General features: G+C 39.0%; 1 protein-coding gene across 3 annotated transcripts in view; it reads right to left on the reverse strand.

Moving 5' to 3' along the window:
* LOC112994467 (dymeclin) overlaps nt 1-27,071 on the reverse strand; it is a 218,362-nt gene that overhangs the window by 144,918 nt on the left and 46,373 nt on the right. For all 3 annotated transcript variants that reach the window (XM_026118835.2, XM_064500291.1, XM_064500292.1), the window contains exon 8: nt 26,292-26,434. In XM_026118835.2, coding sequence (XP_025974620.2) covers nt 26,292-26,434 — 143 coding nt within the window. The remainder of the gene's footprint in view (nt 1-26,291; nt 26,435-27,071) is intronic.

Here is a 27,071-nt window from a genome sequence, read left to right on the forward strand (position 1 = left end):
CGCATGCACCACAAGAACAACTGGAGCCGCTGACTGCCAGACATTTCTGGAAGTCTGACTGCTATTTATTGGAGAGTTGCAGCCAGAAGTATTAAAATAGCTCCCAGCATATTGCAGAATAGTCTGGATTTATCCTGATAACCTTGTCCTCAAATTATTTTTGGTATAATGTGCACTCACAGAATTGCAAGTATTTGATTTGAATGCACACATTTATGCACACCTTGATTAACCTCCCTTGCAGAGGCAGAAGGGATGCCTTTTAAAGGTCACCCAAGAGAGGTTTGATTGATTCTACGACATGGAGCATGAATCCACATGCTCCATAGCAAAAAGGCCAAATATTACATTTAGGTTTTAGGTTTTTTGTTTTCTTTTATATATACACATACATATATATAATTACATACATATATACACACAGGTATGTAAAATATTTATATAATTATGTTAAATATATGTTTTTATATATGTTAAAAAGCAGAATTGTGAAGTATTTCTATTTATAAATACACACTTCTAATATATGCATAAGTGCAATTTTTTAAAGGATTGATTTTGGAGAAGTATGTCTAAGAACAGAAGTTACCATAAAAGATTTCTGAAAAATGGAAAAGGCAGAAGCTGCCATCGAATCCAGTGAGTGCAAAGTACTCTTTGTAAACCACTAGCCCTAAGAAATGTTACTGAAATGAGCAGTGAGGACAGCATGCAACACTTCCCATTCTGTTCCTACCGCAAAGCTCACCTTTTCCTACCATGAACCAAAAGATACGTAAGAGCAGCTCCTCTGGTAAGCAAAACAAACATTCACAATTTTAGGGAACTGCAAAAGTTAAGGCTACCCATGATGTACTTAAGTGCCACTCTCTCGTTTATGCATATGGTACAAATACTTAATCACAGGTATCCACAATTTTTACACCCTAGACTATCCTACCATGCATGTAAGCACTCAAATTTTCCTTTTTACTGTCAATCTTAGTCACACATGCCTTATTTCCTGGATACCAGTATTATTTATAAATAGTGCTAATCCTAGTATCAGATGCTAATTATTGCTTTTGAAGCAGTACCTTCAGAAGAACTTCATCCCTGCGTACAGGGGAAAGGGGGGAGCAGAAATTCAGAGGACAAAGCGATCTGTAATTTTACTGGACAGATTAAGGCACCTAACAACTGATTTGAGAGACAAGGGAGAAGGCAGTTTTGCAAGACTCAGGTGCCTAAAGCGAGATCATTTCCATCTTCCTGCTGCTGTATTTCATTGACTGTACACAGACATGCACAGGAGGAGGCAAAAACCATACAGTTATGATGGAATACGTGAGGTGAGGAGTGAGTTCACTGACTGAACCACAAGTGGACTGCTCAGCAGACCTGCTAGACCTGGCTCTGGGGGGATGCATGTCTCCTCCAGTTCTCCATTCTGCAATACCCTCACTTGCTCTTATCCCTGCCACTCTCTCATTGAATTATACCTCTGCATCTCAGCACCTTTTCCAACCTCTCTACCTTTATGCCCTTAAACACCTGCTTGCTCCCTTCCCAAGACTGTTGCACATAAGCCAGACAAAGATAGGAAACTCCTGGCTCTTGTCCCAAGCAGAAGTAGAAAGTAGAGCAGCACTGCAAAGTCAGCACCGACCTATCGCCCTGCCAGGCCTGAATTTCGCTACTCCAAACTTGTGCTGCGAAGTGCATGAGCACTGCTACCTGCGACACTCCCAACCACCTTCAGGCCAGCATGTAAAAGCAACTAGACAAGACTCCAGATAGCACGCACACTGCTGGCAAGCTCGGTCCTAAACCATTTGGGAGCGCTCTGGCTGCCACGTAACCGCCCGCCCTTATTTCTATAATGTCTTGCTCCAAGCTCCTGGGACCTGCCCCCTCTCCCCAGTGCACAGACACTACGGGCATGCCTGTTTTTTAAAATCCACCCCAGCCTGTCCCTATTTTTGCTCTACGCCAGAACATCTTGTAACGCAATGAAGTAACTTCCTCCTCCACGCGACCTGCGGTACCGAGGAGGAGAGTCTCCCTCGTGTTAATCCTGCTGCTTCAACGTGGCCTCGGCCACGGGACACAGCATCCCGAGCAGTCGCTCCGTGCAACGCGCTTCGTGAAAACTCAATGCGCGGACGATTTCGCTCCAGGTTTTTCTGCTTAACGTATGCGAACGGCAAATAGCAAAACCTTGCAACGTAGCCAAATTTAGTAATTGTTAACCGGGATTGTGAATGGCACATCCTTGTCCACGGTTTCATCCCTCGGCTCCCCTCCGGCAAATCTCAAGAGCTTGTTCCAAGGCATGAAGGCTCTAAAATTCCCCAATAAAACAGATGTAAGAATTCAGCTTTGGTAAAATAACATTTTTCCCTAACCTCATTCTCAGGAACAGTACTGCTTTTAATTAAAGAAGTTCCAGGAAAAAAAAAAAAAAAAAAAAAAATCAGCCCAAGGAAGATACTCAGCTTGAAAAGTTTCATTATAACACAACCGAAGTTTGAAAAAATTATGAGCAAATGAAAATTGGATTTCACTGCAGAAAGTGCTACGTAGCCTTATCTACATGCATCAATACCAGCTCCAACCACAGGAAAACTTTATTAAAAGGGTATTTTTAATAAAAACCTCCAGCTCTGGAGACTGAAGGCCTATCCCTAGAACAAGCGTACCAAAGGCAGACCATGGCGATGTTTCTCACAATCTCGACCAGCAGAGAACACCCCTTAAACCGAAAGAATTTGCTCTCCCCGCTCCCTCTGAAAAGTGGCACACAAATTACTGACCACGGTGATGAGCTGTTTTATGTTAGCACCTGCCCTTTGGCTTGCGTCTCTGAACTGAAAATCAACTCCAGAGGCATCGGCTAGTAACAAGGTTTTTGTCACCAGACACCGTGGCGGGATGCGAACCAGCAGAACGGAGCCACGACACATGTTACCCTATTTCAAATCCTCTGGTGCATCTCCTGCCGGTTACGTTGCTCCTCTTTGGGGGAGATGGCTGCTGGGGAGGGAACGGCGTTGGGAAAGGTTTGGATGTATCAGATTTGCTGGCTACAAAAATACAACGCTACAGGGGGAATAAGATGGCTGACTTTAAGCATTACTAACTCTGCACATATATATACAAGTGTTTTTTTAATAAAGAGTTTTTTTCCAAACAAAAATTAATGCTTAGCATTAAACTTATACAGAAACGTGCCAGCATTCATCAACTTCAGTAAGAAAGTCTAAAAAGAGATAAAACGTATTAAGAAAAATTTGTTTCTGAACAGTGATTTGCCAATTCTTAATAATTCGTTGTATGGCATTAATTACAGAAAGGTTTGCATTTGTCCCAATACAAGAAACTACATTTCAAGGTGTTTTATTTTGGTTTTAGTATCTATATATTTTGTTCCAAAATGTTTCATCTTCCCCTCAGTTCCCCAGAGTTTTGACCCCAGGGTAAGGGACTCCTTTAGGTTTTCCTGTTAATAAGGCGGCGCTTGGAGAAACGCGGGCTGTTAACTTATCACAATTGCCATTCTGCATGCGACTACACGGGCTTTAAAAATACTGATTTGAGCAGCATTACTGTCCTGGCGGGTGACATGCTACACACGGGCTCCAGAGCTACTACGCTCACATTTCAGAAGTTAAGGGCTGCAAATATTCGCTTAGTTCTCTCTTCTGCCAGAAGCATTCGGCAAACCTACATAATCAAGCCAACTCCTACGTTACGTACTAGCTCTGCAGGCCTTCGATACCTACAGCCATCACTTCTGCAGAGCATTCATTTTTAAGGCTACCTGCTTTTGATAACTCATTCGGAATATTTTAGTGGGTTTTGTGAAAATGTTTCTTCTGTCCCCAACACTCGATATTTACACAACTATTGGTTTAAATTAAATCTATGCAACATAACAAGCTGGTACGGTTGCCAAGCTGTTTGGTACATCCCTTCTTGAGCAGCTGATATGCCAGAGGGCTGTGCTGCCATTCAGAGGGACCTCAACAGGCTGGAGAGATGGGCAGGGAGGAACCTCATGAAGTTCAACATAGACAAGTGCAGGGTCCTGCACCTAGGGAGGAATAACCCCAGGCACCAGGACAGTTGGGGGCTGACCTGCTGGAAAGCAGCTCTGCAGAGAAGGACCTGGGAGTCCCGGTGGACAACAAGTTGGCCATAAGCCAGCAACGCGTCCTTGTGGCACATTGGTATCCTGGGTTGCATCAGGCAGAGCATCACCAGGAGGATGAGGGAGGTGATCCTCCTCCTCTGCTCAGCCCTGGGGAGGCCACATCTGGAGCACTATGTCCAGTTGTGGGCTCCCCAGTCAAAGAGGGACATGGAGCTACTGGAGAGAGTCCAGCGGAGGGCTACTAAGATGATTTGGGGACTGGAACCTCTCTCATATGAGGAAAGGCTGAGAGACCTGGGCCTGTTTAGCCTGGAAAAGAGAAGACTGAGAGGTGATCTTACCAATGTATACAAATATCTAAAGGGAGGGTGTCAAGAGGATGGGGCCAGACTCTTCTCAGTGGTGCCCAGCGACAGGACAAGAGGCAACAGGCACAAACTGAAACACAGGCAGTTCCATCTGAATATGAGGAAAAACTGTCTTTCCTGTGAGGGTGACAGAGCACTGGCACAGGCTGCCCAGAGAGGTTGTGGAGTCTCCTTCTCTGGAGATATTCAAAGCCCACCTGGATGCGATCCTGTGCAACCTGCTCTAGGCAACCCTGCTTGAGCAGGGGGGTTGGACCAGATGATCTCCAGAGGTCCCCTCCAACCTCAAACCTTCTGTGATTCTGTCTCACAAGCTACATCCAGCTTCAGCACAGAGAACTGACAGGGTGAGCTAAGACAGCAAGATCTTGTGACCGACCCCTGTACCTCACCGGCACCACAGAGACTAGACCAAGGCTCCAGGAGCTGAGCCTTGGCAGGACGACATCCTGACTGCCTGGACACCCATCCAAAACCTTCACGCTCTCCTTTCATCCGCTCTCCTGCCTGGCTGGACTCTTACCTCCTATAACCACGGTTATTGAGGTTGGTTGATTATACAGTCGCTTTTAACACACTGTTGCAGGCTCCATGAACTTAAATACCCATCTACTGAAATATTCAATGGTATTTGTATCTACCAAAATTATAGTTGATCTGATTGCATTTTACCTTAATTACCTTATTACAGGGGTTCTTCAAGACTACTGACAGTACACTCCCTCGGAAGGGAAAAACTGATATTGATTGCATATGTCTGAAACTCCACTTAACAAAACAAAAAACTGCTATTAGCAAGATTAGACAGAGACATGCATATGTTGTGTGTTATATATATATATATATATATATATATATATATATATATATATATATATATCTTACAAAATCATGTGAAACTATTTTAGCTAAGCAGGACTCTTACACAAGTTATCACGTGCAAAGAGCACTATATTTTATTAACCTTGAAGCAAGGCCTAGAAATTTAATCATGAGGATAGAGATCGGGAGAGCGAAATTTTATTCCTCGTTCTAATGTCTATTCATTGTATAATTTTAGTCAAGCAGCAAGCATTTTATTTCTTTTATTTCCTCATCTGTAAAAATGAGAAATTTTGACTTAATAAGAGTGTTTACTTATATATATATATATCCATATCCATCCTTGGACTGAATGTGCTCTGTTTGGTCTTGTTAAATCACTTGACTATACCCATTAATCATCCTCTCTGAGAGCCGAGCTTAGCAAGGTACTTAAGCACAAGAACAATTTCCCTGGCTTTACCAGAACAACTCTCATAACTAAAGCTTCCCACTGAGGCAGCGAGTGATATAATATTTCCAGAAACAATCCTTAGGTGTATAGAGTAATTCCTGAATTTGGACCAAAGAAAAGTATCAGCTAGTAGGCAGCTACCCAGCTTCCTGACTATTTCAGGAAATGAAAACAGAACATCAGACTAGTAGAAGTCAGGTATGAGACTGACTGTGCTGCAGCTACAGTGAGAAATTCAGTGTCAAGATAACCACCTAAGAAATCTCCAACTCACTAAAGTGAGTCAGAATGGGTTATTTAGGGATGAAAACTTTCTATGATAGGATTCTGAGACAACTCCTAGGAAAATGGAACAAAAACTAAGGAAAGACGGATCATACGTTGACAGACAGTCTGAGAGCTCCAACTGCGGAAAGAAGCAGTTCCATGAATTTAAAATATTGAGGTTCAATTCAGAAGTCAATGAACTAAGTCAATAACCCTGAAGCCAAGATTGGAATTAGGCAAGTAACTTCTTCCAGCACCATTAAAATTTTTATGTTTGTATTACATACATTTTACATTTTTGTATATTTATATTTTATATTAAATTTATAAGTAATTTACACAATCTATATATGTGTGCGTATATACCGTAAGCATTAGACACAGTAAGTATGAAACAACTGTCAACTGCTAAGATGCCTAGACACATCTCCTAATCTTAACAGAATTATTTTGAGCTACATTTTCCTTCCAGCCAAGACCAAACTCTACTAAAAGCTCCCATGATACTGCTTTTCTTTGTCTTTCAGACTAGGAAAACCTTTGCTCAAGGTCATGATTTAATTTGCTTCCTAACAAACAAGAACTCTAACTTCCCACATACACACCTATTTACACAAGTATTCCTAAAGTCAATTAACTATAAAATGTGGAGAGGATTATTCCCGTTCGGAAGTATCTTGTCAAAATGGATTTTTTTTTTAATACTTCGCAAGTTCATCATTGACATTGTGCATTCCCAAAAGATTAAGAAATATGTAAGAAAATAGTCTGAGCTTACAAATTGCATGTAGATGGCAGTAAGACAGTTTAAAGTCACTGTATTAAGGGCTCAAAGTAGATGTATACCAGCTATTAGAGGTCTCTGAAAGAGCAAAGTATCATCATTCAACTGCAGAAGAAAGAGATTACTAAAAAGATGCTTAAGTCTTTTCCAAATCAGGAAGAAAAAAGGTATATAAACTTTGGCAAGTTAAATGCTACACCATAACAAGGCGGGCCAAAAAATAACTTAGGAACAGCTTGCTAGAGATATAAAAATTAACAGTAGAAGCTTTTTTGAACAATCTTAAATAGACAGCTCCTCAGAGAGGCCAAAAGATGCCTGAGGTGTTAATGTAGCACTCAGAAAAGATCAGGCTACAGCAGGAGAGCTAAATGAAGTATTTCCATCATTAGCAAGAAGCTTCAGGCACTTTTCACACAGCAGGCTGAGGGGACAGTTCCACATCACCACTAATGACTGGCTGTTAGGGTCATTTTCCAACACACTGTAGCTACGTGATCACCAGATCTGATGCAGAAGAAGTGGAAGGAGTAGCTGGTACAGTGTCCCTGCTCAGGCCTCTTTCGATGACAGTCCACCTTGAATTAGATAAGGCTCAGTCCTCAAATGACATTTTAGTAGAAAATTGGGGAAAAAATGCAGAAGAGCCACAAATCATCAAGACCAGAGTGCTCACCTGGTAGCGCTAAAGTAAACTACTACAAAATCCTCCAACCGAATCAGTCTGCTACTACAGAATTGTAAGCTGGTAACTGCAACATCAGTTTGTAAAGGGCTTCTTTGGATGCAGGACGCTACATCTCTGTGCCTTCACTGTAGGCAATGCATAAGGACAGCCGCACTCCTGTTCATACAGTCCCACACGCTGCTGGCCTTCTTGGCTGTCAGGGCACACAGCTGGCTCCTGCTCAGCTTGCCGTCTACTGAGACCCCCAGGGCCATTTCAGCACAGCTGCCCCCAGCCAGGCAGTCCCACCCCTGCCATTACAAGCAGCACTTCCAGCCCAGGGGCAGCACTTGGCATTGGTCCCTGATGACCTTCACGAGCTTCCTGTCAACCCTGTCCACTAGCCAGCCTAGGCCCCGCTGAACGATGGCCCTGGCCTCCAGCATATCCCCTGCTCCCCTAGAGCTTGGGGTCACCCACAAATGCAACGAAGGTGCACTGTCTCCTCCTCCAGGTCACCCACAAAGATATTGAACAGGACAGGTCCCAGTGCAGATCCCTGAGGGGCTCCACTTGTAACCAGCATCCAAGTGGTGTAGGAACCATTAACCACCACTCTTTGAGCCTGATGATCCACACAGGTTTTCACCCATCTAATTAGTCCACCCATCTAGACCATAACATCCCATTCAAAGATGCTATGGGAGACTGTTGTCGAAAGCCTCACTACAGCCAAGGTAGACAGCTTCCACCACTCTTCCCTTCCACAGACCTTATCATTTGAAAAGGCAATCAGGTTGGTCAAGCACACTTTACTTTTGATCCACCTGTTAGACCGCTTTAACTAAACTAGCCCCATTCATACAGCTAGCCAGCACTGCTGCAACAGCACACCAGACAAAGATTCATACCTATATACCTTGGTTGTTGAGACACACGGCATCTTTAGATGGTCCCACCAGACTTAATAGCCACATTAAGTTCTGACTCTAAGCATTTGTCTGTATATGAACTGTAGAGTTTTGACTGTATAAATAAAGCAATGCCCATCACTATTTTTTGTTCATATTCCAGGCCTAGGTATCCCCATCATCAAGGTAATTAGGGCTACAGAGCTGTGCTTCTCTTGACCGAGTTTCTGCATTTATGAAAGGTATAAGCAGCTATAGAAGGCACATGCCTCCACGGTACGAAACGCCCAAAGTAGCTACTGCAATAGCAAGCCTTAGTCCTAACAGAAATGCCTAAAATCAGGGCAAAGTTGTGCAGACATGCCTTACATACTCGAGCAGAGTCTATGGACCTCATCAGCTAGTTTTTAACCACCATTAGGTGCAAGGCCAGAAGGAAAAAAGCACCACACTGTAGTGTTTAACTAATACTCTTTAACCAAACACAGCATTTCTGTCTTAAAGGAAGATGTGAATTAAAGGACTCTAAAATTTGTCCTGAATGTATTTTAAAGAGACATGTACACTATATCAACTATTATCTCCCAAGCTTATATTACCTCCCACACTTCTCACACAGACATAAGAGTTTGATGATAAGACGCCCACATGCATGCATGATTATAATTTATGGATAGTGGACCACATCAATTCTAGTTAAAAGCATTTGGCATTCTCACAGATTATAAAAATCCCTTCCTACGCCTGAGAAAGGATACAATGACGATTTCCATAACGGACACCACACTTCAGAAGGAATTATGTCTAGCATGACACCCACGCTATCAGAGAGAACTAAGAATTTTAATTTATACAGTCATTATTTCTTTTCAAAGTCTGCCTCCTAAGGAGGATAAAGTGACAGCAAAAATGTCAGTTCTACACAACAAAGGAATTAATTTGTACATAAGGTGCAATAATTACAAGTATTTCAGGTTTCCATCTTTAGTAGTTGCCTTGTGCTTGTTTAAAGTACATGCCAAGCCACAGAGAAAATTTAATCTAAAATTAATTAACTGTAGGGTTCCAAATATATGCTGCAGCAGACAGTTCACATGCTCTATGAATTGAGTACTGCAATTTGCAAATATGGCAGCTCTTGACATATTGATAAGATGCTGAAAGCAACTTAAAATATCAGAGGAAGACATGAGTTAAAGAGACTGATGTTGTAAAAAGAGAAGGGGGAGGGAAGACGGTACAGGAATAGAAAGGGAAAAAAGATGCTATCAAAAAGACAGAAAGAAAAAGGCTGCAACAGTGTTTGAAAATAAGTTATTTTGTACTACACTAACTGCAAAAGTACACAAGATTTTTTGCTCTTCTTCCAGTGAAAATACTATGAAGCCAAATGATAAACATTTTCTATTTGGCAAGAACAAAAATTCCCAAAGTAGCTACAAAATATGTGACACTGCATTAACCTGACTAGGCATGCTACATCAGACTACATTTAAAGCAGATTTTAAGCAACTGATCTAGAAATTACTGATTAGATTTTATTCTCTATATATTGTTCAAAATAAATTTACTTAAATTATCATTTTTAAAAGACTTTTAGAAGTAGACAGGATGTACCACAGCAACAGGAAAAACAGTGGAGAAGGAGACAAGAGGCTTACAGTCTGCTGCTTTTTTTTTTTTGTTCATATCACTTGATGTACTTTTTAAGTAAACTTACACAGTCCCAAGAGAGCCTCTATTAAACATATTTTCAATTCATGAAACAGCATTAGCATAAATGACAAATGTGCTCACACTAGCCATACAACAGTTTTCCCTGCATTTGTTCATTTTAATGCTGCAAATTAAATCACACAGTTGCATCAACTGCTGTCACCAGGACTTTCTTTTCTGACTGCTCCAGAAACTAAAAATGTCTGTTTGGGAAACAGAACAACTTTTGCAAAGCTTCAGAGTGGCTTAGAGCTCCAGGTAGGGAGAGTAAATAGATCTCAAAAAGGGAAAAAACATATATGTCTTCACTAATAAGTAACTGTAACCAATAGAGCAACTGTAACAGAAGAACGTTGTAGTGAGCGAAGGCACTGCAATTTAAAGTTTACAGAAAAAATGAAAAGGATGTTGGATGAGAATAGGCACAAAGCTAATAAGCACATTTTACATCTATGCTAAGACTGTTTCAGGACAACTTTCTTAATTGCAAAAATGTAAAATGGTGCACTTCCAATTGCATAAAGCCCATTCATAATAAACAGTTGTGTAACCTAGCTGACATGTAATTCCTGTCCAAGAATCACTGTTACAAATTCAAAGGCCCTTTATTTTCTGTTTTATCTCCCAGACTGCTCTGACCTAGAAGCAACAAACCAGATAGTGAGTGAAGACTATATTTTACAGCAAATGTACAACTTAACCCTCTAATAGAAACGAAAGCACCAACAATATTCAACCTGAAAACCAGAAGGGAGAAAGTCATGGAGCAAGAAGTGCTTCCAACTAGCTGGTTGCCTTCATCTCACATTATTAGGAATTTTTTTAGATTGCAGGTGACAGCATTCATTGCAAGCAGCAGTTTCACTTAAGTCCCTTCAGCTGTTTGAAATGTGTGTTTGGAAACATCTCCTTCTGCTGTAATCTTATATTTGTTTCCACACTGGAACATACAGCTTCCAAACAAATCCTCTGGATAAAGAAAATAAATGTGTTTTTAGCAGCATGCTTTAGATTTATAACAACTACTTTTTCTCCAAGGAGATATTTTCCAGCCTAAAGGAATCTTTATTATCTAGTACAGGTGTTATTTTCAGTTAGATACACGCAGTTGGACAAACCACTTTTTGCAATTTGCACCCAGTAGCCTCTAGGCTCAGAAGCATGATGCCAAACTGCACTGAACAGAGCTGTCTGACATATTCTAGGTGCTGGCCTTGATTACCAGCTCCCCCAAGATTAATAAACACTTTACTAATATATCCTACCAAGTACCCTTTAAGAATTTTGTTGTTAATCTCATTACATTTTGAAAATTGCTTTTTCTAGACTTTTTAAATAGCAATTATGATAATTCAGACCTTTAAAAATTCTAAAAGAAAAGAATAGTTTCTTGTACAGGTAACTTGTTATGCATGTCACCATATTATCCTTAATTTTGCACTACAGAAACCCAAAAGAGTTCCAAACATTTTAGTACAAGAATAGGATAATTATGTCCTCTGTTTAGTAAAACTGTTTTCTTTAGACATAGCTTGTTACATTTTCCATATTTCTCTATATGAAACAGCAATTAACATGAAAGAACCAAGTGACTCCAGAGACACAAGTTCTTCGCAGTGTTATTTAATTATCTAGATATCAAGTGGTTTAAAATGTCACAGCTTAATATGAAACATATATATTGAGGTTGAGACAAATGTTTATAATGGATGTGGAGGAGGATCAGGAGAGGAAGAAAAGTTTGGGAGAAACACATTTGGGAGAAAAATACTTCCGTCCCAGGCATTTCGATCAAGTGAGAAAACAAATGTTTCTCAAACATTGTATCAAAATCCTCCATAAATATAAGAACTGCAACTCTGGATAGAAACATCCACATTTAATCATACAGTAACTAAAGGCAGTCATCTATCAACTACAAAAATCAACTACATCTTACTTGGTCAGAATTTGCACTGTTGTGTGGCAGAGTGATGGCTTCAGGGCACAGAACTACACCGAACCTGTTGATCCGCTATAGTTACAATTGCGCAGCATTTCTACTTCTTCAAAGAGAGGCTCAAATAGGTCTGAATCTTCTTCCAGCAGCTGCATCAATTTGGCTTTGTTTCTCATTTGCAAGGAAGTCAACTCAGTTATGTTTGAAGGAGTAAGAACGTAAAGATATAAGATGCTACTTGGTCTGTCTGTCTGTTTTCTTTTGTAAATTAACTTTAAAGGCTCCTAATAAATACCTTAGGCATAAGAGCTTGGGAATTTTAAGTTAATACTTTATACCAACACTGCCTGCACTATCATTTGGTTGGTTTTTGAAAATAGACTTTTTGAAACACAGCTTGACACAATTTAGTGGCTTAATATTACTCCTTCTAGATACCTTCAGAACTCCCGCCTGAAACAAGTAAAGTATCATTTAGAAAATAAATGTGTACAGTGAAATTAGCACTCAGGCCTGGGCATCTAAACTCTAATTATCTAGAAAAACAATGAAGCAATAATCTAAAAAGGCTTAAGGAATATATTTTAAAAAGCTGTATTTTTAAATGACATCTTAAACTCTTCCATCTGAAACGTCATGTACAGGCTAAGGACTGAAAGTGGCTGGAGACATTTTATCCCAACATTCCTACCTGACATCAAGGTGCTTCGTGTATGCTGTACCACAAGGTCTACAGTTGGAAAACTACATCATCTTCCCTCTTCAAATGCTTAAATATTGCGACTTTAAAGATCTTCTGATCACTTTCGACATAATTAATGTTTTAAAAAAAAGTACTTGACCAGATCACTACAAATTACAGAGCATGCTCAAGAAGCGTCTCTTTTGTGCTCAACTTTTTTCCTACAAGGACTCAGTACCTCTACCAAAGCCAAAAAAAAAAAAAAAAAAAAAAAAAAAAAAGACAAAAGTTCCCCCTGAGGTTAACAGGACACTGCATGAGCCCACAGTGTCTCCCTGCATAACTGCACCCCAGCATCAGGGCCCTACTCTGTTTTAAAGCCATAAACTTTTACCCCGTGCCCCATGGAGCACATGGAAGGGATGTATCCCACACCTTGGAATTTGCCATTGTCATCTATGATTAATGACAATTTTCAGGGTCTGTTCTCTTCAGAGTAAGAGCTGTATAGCTGCTGATATGTTAACACAAAAACTTCAAAAGCAAAGTATTTAGAGAGTAATGTAAGACCAGCTTATACAGCTGGAAGAGAGACAAGCCCTCAGGCATGCATCCCCAATTAAAATTCTGTTTTAAGAAATGACATGTTCTTTTGCCAGTCCAAAATAAAAGTTTGTAAGCCTGATAACTGTAATACAAGATTTTCCTTGAGAATACAGAGGAAAATATAACTAAGATGGCTCTCGACAGATGATTCACTTCTCAAATATTGTATTGGCTAATCCGCCTCTCCATTTTTTTTTCAAATTCACTTCACAAAGCAGTGTATTCGGGGAGATAGCACATGACTTGTAGAGTAAGAACCAGTTGTGAGAGAGCCATTTCTTGTCTGCATAGTCCTGGTTCATTTAAGCCTTAACTCAAGTCTGCTGAACAGTTTGTTCTAAATGGTTAAAGGAATTTATAAGCCACCCACCCTCTTCCCAAGTGTTCAGACCTAGCGTACAACAAGACATCACTGGGTTTCTAATGTTCAAATTTCTCTACTGTAAAGCTACGCCTTGCCTATTGGCAACACACTCTAGAATGGCAAAGACTAAAGCGAACGCAGTTTCCCACTCCTTAATTCTCTAAAAGGAAGAGAAAAAGAAAACAAAAATCCCAAAGAAAGTCAAAAGCAAAACCCCCTAAAAGGCATGCCTGTTACCCCTCCTCCTAATGTCCTTCAGCCATAGCCCTAGCTGTGAGCATCCACCAGGGCATCTCACTTCTCTAGATGACACCTGGTACAGTTAGAAATCCCACAAGACAGTGACTAGATGGTCCCATGGTGGAAGGAAAAAAGATCTGCTCCAAACTGCCCTCTTGACAACCCTGGGCATCCCATTACCATCACCATGTGTTCTGGTAATATGGTTTCTGATTAATGTCTACATATTTTAGGTATACCCTTCACAAGGTATGAAGTGCAAAATAAATCTGGGAAGCTAACCTTAAATACCTTCTGAAGCCATATTTAATAAGTGCCAGCTGAAGCGGATTTAAGAAAGTCTACTGATATAAGCTCTGCCATCCCCAAGCAACCTAAAGACTTGTACATAGGTTTTAAATAGGTGTCCAGGGGCTATCAAAGTCTTGTAATAACAACTGTTTTAGACAAAACTAACAAATTTATGTTCATGGCAGAAATAAGTGGACTTAAACTGGTTTTGAAAGTTAATAACTGCAGTATAAAACTATCTCACTTACTGGATTAGCTAGCTAATGTCGTTTTTTGTGAACTAAGACCACTGGGAAAGTAAACATTTTCATTTCATTCAGATTGAGACTATGTCTAGATATTTACCATTTACAAATTCTCATCAGGCTGAACAAAACTCCAGAATATTAACAGGAATGAGGAGAAATTTAGTCTTTCAGCAATTATTAGAAATTACTCCAGAGTTCAGCTCATTCTGAGATTCTTCACTTAGAAGGAAAACCTTGGCTTGTTCCTGACCACAATTCACTTACAAAATCTAGTTTCTGAATTTATTACCTATGCTATTCAGAAGAAAAGTGACAAGGTCTCAACTCTGTCATTATTAATATCCATAACAGGAAGACAAGGTTTGCATCTCTGCCAAGAAAAAAGTCTGTCCATTGAACTTCAGCGGTTCCATGACAGCAGTCCACCGCAAGCCTCACAAAATGCTCCAAAATCAGTGGGAAAGAGGGCAATGCTTGGCACAAGGGAAGAAGTAACATCCAGAGACCTATCTAGGAAGTCCAAACATGAAAGTTTTGTTTAAAATAACACAGAACAAAAACAACGTGCAAGAACTTGTTGGACCAAAATCCTCGGCATTTTGCATGAACAAGCCCTTAATGAAACTCCAACAAAGGATGTTTGTTTTTCAGTAACAGAGCTTCAAGATTAATTTCTTTATATGTACACTCACACCAGGAATGTTTTTATGTCCACAACATCCATTTACATGTAGGCAAGAACTTTCATGTCAGCCAGCCAAATCATAGCTGAGTTAAGAGGATATAAGAGAGCCATCCCTGCTCCCTGCATCCATATTCTGTCTTCACCAGGTCCATGCTTCTCCATTCTTTCCATCTTACAGGACAGAAACCAAAGATATAAAGGACAAGAAGACAATGTGGGACATTTGTGCAACCAGGGATTTGCTTGTACGCATTCTTCTCCAGCCTCTCATCCATCTAGTCCTCTTCTTACATCCCACTGTGAAAGGGTTACAGCTATAAATTCATAATGCTTAGTTTGCTTAAACTTGAATATTTGTTGATTAAAGATTAAACAAAAAAAGTTGTATTCCAGCTATGGTGACAAAATTTACATTTTAGGATCCCAGTACTGATCCCAGTAAAATGGTTGGACAATCTTCATCTTGGATGTCAATGGGAAAATGTTTGAGCCTTCTAATAAGATCAATTCATGGAAGCTGTGCCATCTGAAGACAGTTTAGCCACCACATGTACGGCATTATACTTTGCATACATCCTTCTGTTACTCCAGCTGCAGCAAGTGCTCTAATAAAAGATATTGCCTCTCCCTACAAACCTTTCCTGCTTAGATGATCGTGACCGCAACAACATCAGGACAACTTTAAAGCTATTTTCCTAAGACCCAAAGGCCTTCTTTCATGAAGAGCTTTTGGCATGTAATCGTATTATACTGTCATCAGCAAAGCACTCTTTGAACACCTAAATAAAAATCAAATTACTGAGAACCAAGCAAAAATTCACACTTTCCTGTAAGGATAATTATTAAATTTCCATGTAATACAGTAATTTTTTTTCAATAATGGAAACCCATTCTTTTCACCAGGATGTCTATTCCTAGGTGCCACATTCTTTTCTCGTTAATAGTATTTTTCTTTCTCCAAAATGAGTCACTCTGGAAAATGCCACTTACTTGAAAGAGAAAAATTGACAAACAAACCCAGATGTCATGAAAAATAACTTTCACTGCTATATACTACAGCTACCACATACCAACACCTTAAACTTCAATCAGAAAAAAAAAGTTCCAAGTCTAGCAAACAATAGTTACTGACTTCAGGAGAAGAAAATAAAATTTAATCTGCAACTGTTAAAATAGTTTCTACTAATATGCTGCTAAGCACATGATCTCTCTTTGGCTTTACTCTAATTTGGCTGGGAAGTCTTTCACAGAAAGAAGGCAAATGTTTTTGATGGCTTGTTTCAAAGGAAAAATAGCCATTTATCAGGTTATGTAAAAATCCCATACTTGTGTTGGAAACTACAGTTTGGCAGAACACATTTAATTACGGTTGGCTCTTTTAGAGCATTAAGTAAAAATAACTATGTTATAATCATATTAGGGTTTGTCTTTGTTGGTTTAAGACAAAGATTTTAGTCAAAGGCCTTGTTAAACCTTAGATCATTCTTTACAGAGCTTACCTCCTCCGTGGGTCTACAAAACAGGGAAGTGCAGCTCTAATCCATAGAAGTAAAAAGATGGAAAGACTTCCAAGCTTGTTAGGCTCAAATGTAAAGAATAACATTTTCTCACACAAAAATGTGAATCACAAATAGCTGTTGAAATGAAATTCGTCTCAAAATTGACCCTCAAAATCAGAAACAAACATTTCAGTCCATACACAAGATACCGCAAACACATACTCTTAAGTACATCTACAAGACTCAAGAGAGAACATACTATGAGCCACATCCAGATGGAGGAAATTCCAGAGTTCCCGAATCTATAAAAAGAGTGAGGCATCTCTGAAGAATGCGTAGGAAGTTTAGATTCGATACCGAGCGGAAAGTTCCTCCGAGCCACTAAACACAGGGATCTCACAGAGAATTTACGTCATCTGAATACATCTCCGTTGCACATACAAAGAGCACCAGCAAGACTGCGTCATTACGTAATTGCAAAGTTAACTACACTTAAGATTTTCATAGTACGTTCACTTACTATCCAAAGTAATTTTGCCTCACAGTGTGCAAATTAAGTGCGCTCTTCACATACTGCCCACAATTATAAAAACACACCACATAATTGAACTAAAAACAATTAGCATAACAAAATGTAAAAGTTACAGATTTATGGTCCTAGCCTAGGCTGAGAGTTTCCGTATGAATCTGCAAGACCGTGCAATTTCCAAATACAGATGTTCTGAGGCGACCAAATGTTTTCCTTACAGGTTAAATGGATGCAAGTCCGATTTTGAGCTTTGGCATCACCGAAAGTTTTGCTTTGGTAGTAAACCTCCTATGTAACTGCAAAACGTCTACTACTAATTGGAAAGCCATAAGCACTGATGTACCTGCAAGAAACATAATTAACTTCTGCTGCATGAATTTAATGATAGAGATTTAATGCAATTAACAGGTAAGCAAAGTCATTGCTCCTCTTGTCCACTTCAAGTGACACATTGCATCTCCCATCCTTATACGATTATGTCCCTAGCTGTGAACACTTGCTCTTTATTTTTTTCTTCTTAAATTGCACTCCCTTTGCAAGGCAGAGGCAACTTTAAGTTTCTCTAGATTTTGGAGTCATTTCTCCTCTCCTCAACAAAATTATTTGTAGGGCTACTTCAGAACTTGAACTAATTTGATCATGACCCACTACTTGCACAACTTATCTATACTGCTCCTATGTCCAATGTTATAATATCACATAGATAAACTCTTCCTCTTTCATCTTGTACACAAAAAAAGACTTCAGGAATTGAGCATTAGCTTTTATTTTGGGAAGGGGTTAAAATAGAAATATTTTCATTTCACTGCAGAAACACCAAAAAAAAAAAAAACAAACCTCATCATCACTTATTTGGGGGAAGCAGCAGGAAGCTAAGGTGAAAGGGAACTGGAAGCGAAGCACAGAACACACACCAACACACACTTTCAGCTTCCACAGGCTTCACCTATAACATAACCAGCTCCACTGCAACAGTGCTCAGGTTTGTCAAAATAGGTTTTTAATTTCAAAATAAAACTGCCTTCCAGATCTGTATTAAAGGCTTTGGCAGTGATCTTCACCAGCTCCTGCAGAACAGCCATGTGGACTGCCACTCCGTTCGCAGCAAGATAAAAGTTTCAAACTGAAATCAAACTTCTACACAAAAGGAAATACCATATATAAGTTAACACGTTCTCAGAAGATCACTGGAGAACATTCACACTCGTTTGCATGAAGCAAAATACAAGTGGAAAAAGATGTATTTTGGTAAAAAGAACTCTTCAACAAAGCAGGAATAATAAAGGCAAAACACAAAATAAAATGGCAGCTCTAAAGAATTGGTACTCCAGCAGCCTACCACAGGAAAAAAAATAGAAAAATAGAAAAGAAAAATAGAAAAATGCGGCTAGCTAACCAGTATTTCTAGAGGCAGTTAGTCAGTCCACCATGCAGTCTCCACATTTTGCATAGTCTTTAAAGATATGACCAATAACAGAAAAACAAAATTCAACAACCACAAGATGTTGAAGTAGAAGCGTATATGCCAGTGAGAAGGCAAAACCACCATCTTGCCACGCTGAGCTTGGCAACGGTGTATCCAAATCATCTGATGTTTGAACCCTCCCACCCCCAAAAGGTGTTAGAGACAGTAGCAGTATAGCAGAAGAAAGAAGGGAAACTGCTTAACATGTAATTTAGTAACAACTATAGCTTTGGATGAAATAAATTCATTAGCAGACTTGAAGACTGAATTTTGACACAGAACAAGGAAAAAAAATTATCAATGTTCCTCACCCCGGCCAGAAAAGCAGCTCAGTTTCTCCTGTCCATTCGTTTCAGAACCCCTCTAAAGAACCTGCCAATAAGCAGGTATCAGCTGTAAAACCATTTGCAAAACGGTACCAATGCATCAGAAACCAAATACTCCATTCTTCCTGGATTACTGAACCACTGCCAACCCAAAACGTGAAGCAGAACACATGCTGAGGGGCACACTGAAAATATACTCACAGTTATCAAGAACTGCCTTACAGAGTTATAAATCCCCAGCTGTGTTATTTCAATATCCTATATTAGTACCAAAAAAAAAAAAAAATCCTCTTGGTCACACATTAACTCTCCATATTCTGTTATCTGCAGCCCAGAAAGGTGACTCAAAACATTTAAGCTCTGACAACACTTAATGAGAAGCTCTGTGACCTACTGGAAGAAGACACTAAACCAAAGTCAAAAGACTCCAGTTTAATTCCCAGATTTGGGTCTGTCTCTTAGATGACATGGCCAACCCACTCTATCACTTTGCAATTTTCTCAAAAGCAAATTAGGAATAATGGTATTTACAGTCTTTTTAAAGCATTGTCAGATTTATTGCTTAAACATGCTATGTAGGAGATCAGGACTCTTGTTGATATTGGGTTTTAAGGTGAAGAGGCACAAACAGCTTTCTTGCCATCCCCAGGTTGAAATATAAGGCTTTTAGAAAAGATCAAACTTAAAATTTCAACAATTAGCTACAAAACAACTTTTGTACTTAAATATTTTGTTTATCTCAATTCCAATTTATCTGGAGTTCTCCAGAGATAAGAGAAGAGTTTGAGAAGCAGGAAATCTCTCTTTTTCAACAATATAAAATTATTTTTTTCTGGCACTTATGTTTGCAAGATATCAAATTTTAAAACTTTTAATGTTACAATACCTCAACCTGATTCTTGTTTTCCTCTAACATGCAGTTTCCCCCATAAAATTAAAGAAGAAGAATTGATTTTGAGGCAATAGGGGTTGTTTGTTGTTGTTTTATATAATGGCTTATTTGAACCTGCTCAGGTTTTTGGAATATTAAGATAAATGTCAAGGAGATAAATCACCAACACACCTTGTGAAACTCGCTGCAGAGCTCTGAGTAAACGAGATAGCACATATGGTTCCAATTATGATTTGTATTACCACAGAAGTCAGAAGCTCTGGTCACAAACCACAACCTCACCATGCTATGTCCTGTCCATACTGAATGGCTGTCCCTACCCCAAGCAGCTTACAATCCACATATAGGACAAGAAACAAAACGGATTAACAGAGAGAGACTGGAAAGAGAAAAGATATAGTATTAGTCAACATAATCGGCAGTGTTCTCAGCACACCAGCAGCCTAGACACTGTCAGGTAGATATGACAGATAAGAGGCTTTAGAGAGGGCCTGAAGAACAAAAACATGTAAGCTTTGAGAATGTTAAGTACAAACTTTTTTTTTGAGAATTTAACAGTTGGGCTGTGAAAGCATGGAATTTGTAGGAATATCCTGAATGTGTTTCAAGTTTATCCAATTTGTCACTGTCAGAGAGAAGGTAGAGCTTCTTCTCATGTTCTCATCCAGGTTCTAACAAAGATGGGTCTAACGCAATGTTCTTCCTACCACAGCTGTCACTGTTGCAATGGTGGAGTCACGGCAGCCAAGGCCCCCAGCAGACTGTCCAGCAATTTGGAGGAAAGAAAAAAAATATCTATATCCCCTGCAAAAGTGGAAACAGTCTCATTGGAGTGAACTGAAGATTTCCAAGAACAGCCAAGCCCAGCATACAAGTACAAACACTATAAATGGTTATTCTAGGAAGGGAATGCTTTACATAGACTTTGGCAACGACAGCAAAGAGTGGTGATCCTACAGCAAAAATCTGTCCAGCTATTTTTAAAGCACTGGTGGCTTACTAACAAAAGTACACTGGTGAAGCTTACAAGAACGAGATCAAGGATTTCTTAAATCATTTATAACTTTTCTGGTTGCCAGATCCTTGCCAATGAGAGCACAAGAAGTTTGGTGGACCTGGTGCCTAGGCGTGCTACCAGAAGTTTTATTGCTGTATAGCTGTCCTATACTCTTGCACCATTCAAAAACATGAAGATAAATTTGATTTAAAAATAAAAAGAAGAGGAAAAACAACACTGTGTACGTCAAAGGAACTGCGTAAGAGCTTGATAGCAAATATATCTCTGGCCTCCAGAGATTTATGCCAGAGGCAATGCTTTTCTAAGCTACTGTAATTAAGACAGAAGATGAGTTTTATCCGTGAAAACAAGGCAACGAAGACCCTCAAAGGGGACATTCACACCCCAGGCTAACAGTAGCTCAATCTAACATTAAACCAGCTCCCCTGGTACTCATAGCTCTGTAGGTTATGTGGCACAGATTTTGGTCAGGATCTAGCTGCTCTCAAATTTACTCTGCTTGCTGGGCAGATTTCGCAGTTCGAACTGCCACAGCTACATTACTAATACTCGACTACTTAATTTCAAAGAACATGTGTTTGAGCTGCAGTCACAGGTTTTGCTGCAGTTCAGATCCACCTTTGGAAAAACTTTAAAAAAAAATTAAAGACCTGGAAATTGATTCAGGCACAAAGATGCTCTGATTACTGTGACAACAGGATGATGCTGTTATGGACTGTAAGCAAGAAATAAGATTAACAACAGAACTGGAAGAGAAGTTTAAGGCCTACATTTTCATGACGATGAGCATGAACAGACAATTAAAAATTTATGACTAAGCACCAGGGACATAGACAAAATTAATTTATGCAGCAAAATGTATGCTAGATCTGTGAGACATCACAAAAAGGTTCTGGAAGGTAGAAACATCCAGCCTGAAATATATGTAAGTAGAAGAAAAGTTCAGTGGAATAGGAAAAAATGGCAGAAGCGCATTGGTTAAAGTAGTTTTAGGTCTTCCTATGTTGATATGTTTCAATCTAGATATTAAAAACCAAGCTATATAATACCTTTTTCCTCTTTGATTTTTTTTTTTTATATAACACACACACAAAAGACTAGTTTTCTTGTAATGTTAAAGATAAGCATGCAAATCTTCCTATTAACTAGAATGTAGCACAAAAGAGGAATAAAATCAGAGTATATGCAGTCAGAGGTACAAAATAGGCTATTAGACTCCTACAAGTACACTAATGCTGGATGACATAATGCAGACCGAAGCATACACTTATAAGATGGCAAGTCATTAAGAGTCAGGAATGTTTGCCTAGTTCCAACCGAAGAGCACTGTCATGAGAAAACAAATAGCTGTTGATCTCTTACGCTGAATTCTGCAATTTATATTAATGCCACAATAGTGCACTTGTGGGCCAGATGAGTTACAAAAATCAATCAGGTGACTAAACAAGTCAAATCAGCTACAGCTTTTCATGATTTTCTTACATGTACAACATTTTACTCATTTCATCTGCAATCATCTAAACTGCACAAACTAAGTGAATGTGACTACTGCCGCAGTAATTCCTAAGTACTTCCAGATGCATTAAAGGTTTTTTATTTTTGTTTTTTAAACAGGAAAGCATAAACTGGAACAGTTATTTCAAATGAAATCACTTAAATTGACTTATTTTTTTTAATAGTTGTCTTTGAGTAACACTAACATTTTCCTGCCTTAGCATATCACCTGTTTGGTAGTTCCTCACTGTAAAATGAGTTTTGTTTTGCAAGAAATAAAATGGCTGATTAAAAATATTGCTTGCCCACAAAAAGTATTCTCAGTTTGGTTAACTGTGGACCATGAATTTGCAAGAATTAATAATAGTCTAAAAAAGGAGGAGGAGATTTTAGCCATGGGGAAAAAAAAATATTTGAAGCTAAGCTAGTTCAATGTACTTTCTGAACCCAGAAAAACATAAATAAGTAGTCTAATATAAATAAGACTAATAAGTCTAATATAAATAAGAAGTCTAATTTCTCCTGCCACATATAAGTCATTTATGCCTTCAAAACACAACGATAAAATAGAGCTGGCTTTACAATTTTTCTGCACACTATAAAAAGACTGCAAAGATACAAAAGCAGACTGAAAGCCAAAGACGTACATAATGTCATCTATGAAGTTAAACTAGAATATCGTTATTTCCCCCATCGCTCCAAAACCACAACTGTTTATTGAACTACTGGATGATAACATAATGGGAACACAATTCTAATCAAGGTATTTTATATACAAGATGGAGAAATGTACTTTCGCACACAGATAACTCGCATGCAATCAGAGGCCAAAGCAAGGAGGAGAAGTCATTGGTGTGAGGACGTAGGTTGTATGGTTTCAGCATTAGGAGGAGGCTCATGAGAGAAAAAAAGTGGCTACGAGGGATGAGAAGCAGGAAGGGGTTAACGGTGGGAAAGGAGACCACAGGGTAAACGTCTCACAGTGTATATAATTATCTCTCCTGCTGAATCACCAGGAAGGAAGGGGGGGAAGGAATTGAAAATATAGTGCTTATAGAATTTTGCTGATCTACTGCTGCAGTGCAAGCGACTACAAAATATGCGTAACATCGTATATGGTAAGGTGCATGTCTATGAGGCATCAAGTTTAATAATTCCAAATTGCCAAGTACAAAAATTATCTTCAAAAGTTCTTATGAAAAAATAACTTAAAGGATTTTAAAAATCAGGCTCCTATCTATTTTCATCCCATATAGATTGTACATAGGATATTTCAGTAAGATGTTTTTTAAGCATTATGTGCTATTCAAAAAACACCAAACGACTTACATGGAAGAACTGAAAATTTACTTTTAATTTCTCCCATAAAATCATATTCAGAGATATTACGGATGGACAAATACGCCATTTACTCTACCCAAAAAAGGGTGTTCTACATAAAGCTTTAAATGAAGATACTTAGTTCACCAGAAGATGATACGGCACTTCAGGTACTCATGAAAGAAGCAACAAAGTAAGTGTAGGAGTATGCCAAGGGAGCTGTTAAGAGAACGGTTCAAGAGGAGTGAAGGGGGTGGAAGTGTAGGAAGAGACTAGAACAGACGTAGGCAGAAAACTTAAGAGTCTGCACTAAGAAATGCAAACTTGATGTACAAGAAACAAGTAAGGAGTCATGTAGGGATATGATACCAGAGTAGCTGCAGAGGAGGAGAGAGTGATGGCAGTTTGGATGGACTTTACAAACGATGCAGTTACCAGCATTCCCTAACAGTGAGGACGCAGTGCATTTTCCTGCTGTTCTACTCCTGCATGTGTATGCGTGTGCCTGGTCACTGTAGAAATACAGCACTTCAAAACTATTTAACACAGAAACTTCCAAAAACTGTGATCTACAAAATTTTGGGAGTTCTGGACTAACTCTACCGATCCATGAAAAAGAAGGAAGGCGGACTGGAGCTGGCAGGGTTTCATTCTACATGCCGTTTGCATCTGCACTGAAAGTCCAAAACATTGAAAACCACTGAGAATATTTTTTCGCAATAGCTTCTCCCAAACCTTGAATGAAGAATCTATGAAGAGATGCCCTGTGTTAGCTTTTCTTGAGCTAATACAGCCTGTGAACATAATTTGGTCTTGCCTATTGTGGAAGACAGAAAAACAAGGCTCAAAACTTTGAAGTGGCATAATTCTGCAGGCCTGAGACTGCTTTCCAGCAAGTTTCTCTCTTGGACAGAGTAAGGGGTGAGCAGTGAGCAATCTCCTACACAAACCTCAAAGTGAATGGCCTGGAAGTATGAAGGGTTAAAAATAGAGTATTACTGAATACAACCTGCTCCAAGTGAGCACACAAGGAGAAAAAAAAATAAAATAAAAAAGTATTTTGTGTATGGCAGCACTAACACAGAAACATACTCAAGCATGACTAGAGAGATTAGAACTAAAATGAATAAAAACACGAGATAAGTACAGATTTCAACAAAATAGGCAGTGAAAACTACTCTCTAGTCACAAGCAAAAGTACAAACTACATCTTGAAAACTGCTTTGGAAAAAAAATTTAAGAGCAATTTTCTCTGGCAACGGAAAAGGAGGAAGAGAACGTACCTGTTGGGACTGTCGGAACAAAACGGCTGTAGGGAACAATTTGATTAATTTCTCTCCTCTTTAAATAAACTGCAAACCAAACAACTGTTTTTCTGACAGGCCATGGGCATAACCCAAACACTGCAGTGTCCTACACCCTTGCGAATGCAAATTGGAAACCAGAAGAGAGCTGCGTGTAACTTCATCTTGCACAGAAGCTGCAATGTGTTTAGGGATATGCACCGAGTTACAAAGACGTGCTCTTTTACTGCCTCCATGAGGAGATCCAGATGCATCGTCACAGGCTGTAAAATATTTCCTGGCAGACTACTCTGGGCCTGAACTTTAATATCCCCCAGGGATGTAGTCAGTGAAGGGATTTCGCAAGAGATCAGAATAGATAGCATATGTTCTAACAGTAACCAGCTTGCAAAGTGTTGTTTATCAGGAAAAAGAAAAGTAAATATATCCTTACTTTTCTCAAGATAATATATTTTATTCTTATTATACAGTAAAAAAAATCCTTTAGGAAGAACTTTTATATGTAATACATATACTAACAAAATGTATCTTCTGTTGGGGAGAGAAATCACCAACGACAACACAGTGTGCTTTGTAACAAACATGAGAAACCTTTTTTTTACCAAAAAAATGGCATTAAGTCTTGAATATTCTTCAGGAGACGTTCAAACTATCAATAGCAAATGATCCAATCACAAAAGACCATAAACTATTCATACCAGTCATGGAAAAAAAAAAAAAAAAGTCAGTCAACCTACCGGGATAGGTATACACTACAATATCTTCAAAAAAAAAAAAAAAATCATATCTAGGCCACTTACCATATATTGATTAACTATGAAGAATGAAATATGTACTTTCTCTAAAAATGTTTATAGATCTTGAACAACAGAGACTTCAATGAGTATTTATTTCAACATTTAAAATAACTGGAAGTGTATAATTTGTCAAATGGGGTAGAGGTAACTTTTTTTTATTTTACAAACACATTAATAAAAAAACAAAAAAGGAAAAAGGGCATCCAGAGCTACTTATACCACGTGCTCTCTTGCAAGGATGACATATATGCAGATGTAATTGCTTCAGATTCTAACACATCTATAGGTGGAGACTATAATATTACAATTCAGAGCAGGCCTGTGGACAGCTTTTTCTATAGTGAGCAGACATACTGATATCACCATTTGAAAAAGAAATGAGCTACAGGTGTGTTTATAAGAGTGGTCACACAGAAGGCAATATATTTCATAAGGTTTGAAAAACTGTTTATAGAAAATAAGACTCACTTGCCACCCCAGAGGCAATTCCATAAAGCAGTCCTCCTCCATCTGTTTGCTGCTGAAAGACATGCGTCCCCGGAGGCGGGCTTCTTTCTTGTCTAATGAAATTATATAGTAAAGTTTTCACAAGTCTGCTGGTATATGGGAGACTGAAAAGGAAAAGAAAACAGCCTTAGTCAACTCAAAAGTTGCAAAATTTGGCTCAGCTGCAAAGTCAATGCTATGAACCCTTTTGTTCTCTGGAACTAGGCTGTGTTTAGTTTTGGTTTTTTGTTGTTTGTTTGTTAAGGCTGATCACTTTTTCCATCTAAGGGATAACAGATACTTGTTATCTCATCTGGTAGCCAAGTGTTTGACCAATGATACAACAAAGCCCAGACAAGGTGCAAAAGCTGATGCCTGGCATTAAACACAGAGGGTGACTCTCACGGTGTTGAGCAGTCTACCTTCTTTCAGGTTGGAAAGGGAAAGAACGCCCATGCAAAGCCGCACTGACTTTAGCAGGACACTGTGGGACCACCTTCAAGGGCGGGATCATGGAAACATTTTTTATTTTCAGTTTTCAATATCACTTTTAAATCAACCATTTAATATGTGGAAACATTGTATCCTTTTACCCCAAGACACAAAGGGAAAAATATTTATGCAAGCAAAAAACATGGTATTCATTTGGTTTTCCCTCTACATTTTGGTCATATAAAGCAGGTAACAATAGCATTTCTCTACCCCCACAATATTTTTGGCTATGTGTGTGGCTGGGGTCAATTTGCAAGGAATGGTGAAACA

This window comes from Dromaius novaehollandiae, chromosome W (genome assembly GCF_036370855.1).
Source record: "Dromaius novaehollandiae isolate bDroNov1 chromosome W, bDroNov1.hap1, whole genome shotgun sequence".
NCBI classification, from domain to species: Eukaryota; Metazoa; Chordata; class Aves; order Casuariiformes; family Dromaiidae; genus Dromaius; species Dromaius novaehollandiae.